At 37.1% G+C, this 5,424-nt stretch overlaps 1 protein-coding gene across 4 annotated transcripts; it reads left to right on the plus strand.

The window, feature by feature from the left end:
- Window positions 1–222: 222 nt before the first annotated feature.
- On the plus strand, window positions 223–4,912 carry LOC131034797 (uncharacterized). Of its 4 annotated transcripts, XM_057966400.2 has the most exons (9): window positions 240–440; window positions 658–696; window positions 834–1,047; window positions 1,296–1,367; window positions 1,484–1,651; window positions 1,795–1,965; window positions 2,644–2,853; window positions 3,172–3,263; window positions 3,381–4,912. In XM_057966400.2, exons 3-9 carry the CDS (start codon window positions 963–965, stop codon window positions 4,140–4,142), a joined length of 1,560 nt encoding a protein of 519 aa, XP_057822383.2. In that variant the 5' UTR covers window positions 240–440; window positions 658–696; window positions 834–962; the 3' UTR covers window positions 4,143–4,912. The 4 variants fall into 4 exon arrangements, with proteins under 4 accessions (XP_057822381.2, XP_057822383.2, XP_057822380.2 ...); XM_057966398.2 differs by lacking the exon at window positions 658–696 and having other exon boundaries at window positions 223–601; XM_057966397.2 differs by having other exon boundaries at window positions 240–696.
- Window positions 4,913–5,424: the final 512 nt, after the last annotated feature.

Raw genomic sequence — 5,424 nt, forward strand, 5'->3', positions numbered from 1 at the left:
AACAAATCAAGTGATTCTTTTAATAAAAACCCTACGAATCCAAGGATAGTGATCATTTCACTTGCCGAAGCCGATGAATTAACATTTGGTAAATAAAGGAGGAAGCCAAAATCTACTCAAAACTTAAAAATATTTCAAATTAATGAAAAGCTAGTTCACGAGATATCTATTCACACATACATACAGACAATAACATGGCATGTTTCTTTGATTCCTTGTCAGTAGTGGATTCCACAGCCCTTTCAGCAATAATTTCGTCGTATATATGGAGGTGGGAAGGGCAGATACAGGGGAAAAAACTAAATACAGCTCCACAGTTGAAAGAATGGGAGAAAAAAATACATATTCCTTTTCTATCGAGATGCTCTCAAAAGAAGCTGAAAATGGGGTGAGATTCCATTCAAGATGAGGTCAAGTAAAAGATTTGTGCTTTGCTAAAGGTAATCTCCTAGCATGGAAGTAACCTCGAAAACTATTGGGTTTTTCTTGTGTTTTTGTTTGGATGGAATCAAGTTTCAGAGGGTCCCACTGGATGACATGTAAAGTTAAACAGAAACCCTTAGATGAATCAATTGCATTTGCAGTGGAGCTCCGTATTAATGTGAGTGGAAAAAATAAACCCTGATTGAGAAAGGGTGGCTGTCCTTTTTTTTGTAGGCTGTCCTTGTAGACTGCAAGAAAAAATACCCACTTGAGGTTTTGCCCCAGAGCTTTTTGTCTCGTTTTGTTTATTTATTTTTCTTCGCCTGAGTTGGGCACGCTGTATTTTGCCTGAGTCTGAACTGAAATTATTGATTTTGTTTGTTTTTGGTGCATTTTATATTGTGTGGCAGATGAAGGGATTGCAGTGGGGTGTTAAGAGTAACAATGATTTGGAGGACATATGTTTGGCTATAAAGACTATTCATGCATGGATGTGTTTGATCAGAAGAAAAGTGGCGGTGGGTTCCAAGTTCTGAGATATGAAGAGATCTCTGTTGATTATTTGTGTTTTCTTAATAGCTGTGCTGGCGCCCTGTCGGTCTACAGTCTTTGCTGCTCCTCCAGGTAATGCTGATTCCCCTCTATTTATAACAAATGTGATACAGGGTTGCCGTATAAATTGATTGCAAAATGTCTGCTTTTGGTTTTAACTTTTTGCATCATTGTACCTTTGAGCTGCTTGACAATATGGCATTGGGTTATTGCATTACTGGAATCCGAGGGGATTTCGTATTGAACTGGTTGCTCTGTGTTGTTTTGTTTGCATTTCCCTAATTGATTTGGGAATGTAATCCTTTACATTGTGATTTCAGGCATTGTTGGCGGCCCATTATCTGCTCTGCTCAAGTGGGTATGGAGTACACCGGCCGTTATTTCTAAAACTGGTCAGCTTTTTCTGGTTTACAACTTTTTCATACCATTTATGCTGTACAAGGATGTGTTCGATGTTTCTTACTCTGATTTGGGGGTGTGATAGATCTAACAAAATGACATATTTCAGACCGGAGCTTTCTTCAGTTTGAAAGTGGGTACGTAGTGGAAACGGTTCTTGAAGGAAGTAAGCTTGGTATTGACCCATATACCATTGAGGTTTCTCCGGATGGTGAATTGCTTATTCTAGATTCGGACAACAGCAACATCCATCGGTTAACTCCTCCGTTATCACGTTGTATGTACCCCTGATACATCAACACTCCCATTTTGATGCCATCTTTGAATTAAAGTTACCACATTTTCAGTTCTCTCTTTCTTCCCAATTCGTATAAGCCTTCGAGTTTTATTTCACATCGAGTTTCTGCTGGGTTTGTGCAGATAGCAGGGCCAGATTAGTAGCAGGCTCCACACAAGGATACTCAGGCCATGTTGATGGAAAACCTAAAGATGCTCGCTTCAATCATCCAAAAGGTTTCACAGTCGATGACAGAGGGAATATCTACATTGCAGATACCGTGAATTTGGCTATTAGGAAGATTGGGCAAGAAGGTACTTAATCATGTAGGAAAATGTGAACACATAGAAACTGGGAGTTAAATAGTAAAATTACTAAAGAAATTGCAAATTCATTTCAGATCACTAATTTGATAGATAGACATGATTTTCAATTTTTCAGCGAGATGTGTGTTTCTCAGTATTAATTTGATCTAGGAAAGAATCTTGAGAGAGATTAAGTCCACAATGGACTAATTTCCCATCTCAGATTGCAGACGAAGTTTACTGCCAGGCATGAGTGTCAACTAGAAGATCTCCCTTAAAATATAGAACCATCTTTAAAATAAGAATACCATCGAGCAAAATTCCATATATGGAAAAGGATAATGTTCTGATTATCCTTAAGAGGCTTTTGCTCCACACATAGCTTTTTATAAGGACTTCGTTGACTCTCTGCCATTCTGTTAAAAGTTAAATGATTAGGCCTGAACTACATATCTAAGAGTTTGATGGGTTGAAATTTTACCACATGTTTTGGAAGTTAAGCACATTATCATCACCTTGATCATATTTACATTACAAGATTAGATATACTAATTTTAGTTATTCATCAATGATGTGCTTTGGTTTGCTTTAGGTACTTATGAATTTAGATGAAATTGGCCAAATGTCTATGTTATTGTTAGCTACATCCTGGTTCATCTTTCATTTCATTGGGGTGATAAAATTCAGGTGTAACGACTATTGCTGGAGGTAGGTCGAATAAAGCTGGTCATGTTGATGGCCCCAGTGAAGGTGCCAAGTTTTCAAGTGATTTTGATGTGGTTTATGTGAGCAGTACATGTTCACTGTTGGTTGTTGATAGGGGCAACCAGGCTATTCGTGAGATTTCCCTCCAGTATGATGATTGTGCATATAATTATGCCGCAAGCTATCCCTCAGGTATGTATTTCAGTTAACATGCTAGAGCCTTACCTATTTCCTATAATATAAATGGCAGAAGCTAGTTTAATAGATTAATACAATTTTAATTTTAGGAATTGTTTCTCTCTAGCTATGCAAAATTGAGTGGATGGTTCTCCAGCAAAGTCTATTACAAGTGAACTATGTCAACTATGATGATTGAAATGGTTCTGGAGGGTTTAAACTTTGAACTTGAAATTTTCGTGTGAAGCTGAGATAATAATAGCTTTGATAATATTCTGGCTTTGAAGTCGGTTTCTTAGTTCTTGTTTATCTTAGGCATGTCGAATATTACAGGCATTCTTATGGTTGCTGGTGCACTCTCGGTGGGATATATTTTTGGCTTGCTTCAACATCAAGGATTTGGAAGCATCACTTTTGGGAGAAGGGTAGGTTAGACGTACCTTTAAACATAATTTCAGAAATAATTTGGCATGTCTTTTGTGAATCCTGCTTGACACTGGTTAGCGCTAGTATCAAGATCTCATATTGCAAGCATTTTGCAGGCAAGGCAGGATAAGCCATCCAAAAAAAAATTGCCCAGTCCTATCAAGACAGACCGACCTTCTCTTATCCCTGTTGAGGGACAATCTGAAAATGTTGATGCTGGTTGGATGTCCTTTGGGAAATTTATTTGGGATCTCTTCAAATTTGTGGTGGAAATTATTGGTAGTATCTTCACTTCTATAAGTAATTTTATTCTAAGAAAAAACCCTCAAAAGAAAGGGGATTTATGGCCATTACATGATACCATCCCCATTCCAGATGATGATGTTGAGCCTCGACCAATATCCAGGAATCGTCAAGATAAAGGAGATTTGTGGCCAGATAGGGATTCTCTTCCGATTCCAGATGATGATTATAAGTCTAAAGTGGACCCAATTTGGAAAAATTCAGTTCCTTTTGAAGATTCAGATGATCATAATCCCAAACCTGAGCCATTGAAAGTTCAAAATCTTCGATTGCGATCCACCAAAGACAGTAAAGGTGTTTCCAGTTATAAAGAGTTCAAGTTCTATAATAACTACAAACGTGGTGATAAGGATGATCAAAGCCATCCACGATCATTGAGACACCGGTCATCTGCCCCTCAGACTCATTATGACAAGCCACGTAATTCAAGCAGTGAAGTGGTGTTTGGAGCAGCACAAGGAAACAAGGCAAAAAATGAAGCTGTAGATATTAAGCCTGTTGATTATGGTGATCCTATGTATGACCATTACAACATCAGGAACCGAGGTGGGTATGGCAATCTTTTTGATTTCTGATTTACCAGTACCAGATATTCTTTCACAATAACATCCTCTATATGCAATTTTCTGAGCAATACAACAAACAAATGGAAGTTTTAGGGGAGGATGCTATAAAAGAGAGAACGAATGGGAAGGAAACCTTCTCCGAAGATACAGCAAATGTTACTGATGTTGGTTCTCAGGGATAATTGGAGCTTCACGGCTTCTAGCTGCCTGTCAAGTCCATTTACAGAAGGTCTAGGTTTCAAGTGGTACTAAGGAGGGCTGTGTGTTTAGACCTATAAGTAATTATTCTCAGCCATGTACTTATTTGCCATCCTCTTGCTGTTTAGATGCTGTTGGTTTAGTGTTCTGCCATTGGTTAACAGCTTTGGTGCTGACGGACTCTTTGTTAGTTCAGATTTGTTGTTTGTCTGTAGTTTGATGGACTACATTGCTGAATCTGAACTTTCTTTGTATAAGCGTCTAGGCCCTTGAAAAAACCCACCTTCACCCTCTAATAAAAGAAAACAAACCAATGGGTGTTTTGAAATTGGATTTGGATTGAAATGAACTAAGCAGCCCCATCTTCATGATTATATTTGGGTTGCACAACCATTCCAAATTTGTATTTCAATCCATTGTGCCTATAGTGGTGGTCTGTTCTCTCCATATTAATCCAGTTTTTTGTGTTCTGGTGGTTGGGATTGGATCTCAACCTCAGTGTTTCCATCATTGTCTAATTCTACTACTTAATGTAATATATATATAAGAAATCAAATTGCAGGTCAATACTTTAAATTGGACTTTTAGTTTCTCTTTCATGTGGTTCTTCAACGAGCTTAAATCATTTAAGATCTTCTCTGCAATTTAATATAAATTTTTAACTGATTGAAATGCAGACAATCAAACTTTCTATTATAGAATTTTTATGATAATGGGATGTTAGATATTATCTGCATAGATTCCTATTCCAAGCAGTATCTTTACCGGCCAAAATTCTATTTTAAAGAGAACATGAAATGTTTTATCTTATTTATATTGTGCATATTTTGGGTGTTATGGTCAGTGAATTATAGATTTACTACAAACATTATCTGCCTTAGCAGTTTGTTAACTTGGTTGATGGCTAGTTCCAGTGGTATAATTTTGTTAAATGTTAGCATTACTACTGCATGAAGAAGATTAATATTAGTTATCTTTACACAGATAACAGTTTACAGCCTGTTAAATGCCAAGTAGATCCTTTAAATAGGAGAAATACTTACGATCATTAAATTTAGTGAAAATGATATTCTAGTCGTAACTAACTAGCTTT

This window comes from Cryptomeria japonica, chromosome 3 (assembly GCF_030272615.1).
Source record: "Cryptomeria japonica chromosome 3, Sugi_1.0, whole genome shotgun sequence".
NCBI lineage: Eukaryota > Viridiplantae > Streptophyta > Pinopsida > Cupressales > Cupressaceae > Cryptomeria > Cryptomeria japonica.

What these genes read in the sequence shown, in the direction of transcription:
- LOC131034797 (XM_057966398.2), top strand. Translation starts at nt 963, where the DNA reads ATGAAGAGATCTCTGTTGATTATTTGTGTTTTCTTAATAGCTGTGCTG. An exon ending in AGTCTTTGCTGCTCCTCCAG is followed by an intron (nt 1,048 to 1,295) that starts GTAATGCTGATT and finishes TTGTGATTTCAG; the next exon opens with GCATTGTTGGCGGCCCATTA. An exon ending in TAGGAAGATTGGGCAAGAAG is followed by an intron (nt 1,966 to 2,643) that starts GTACTTAATCAT and finishes GATAAAATTCAG; the next exon opens with GTGTAACGACTATTGCTGGA.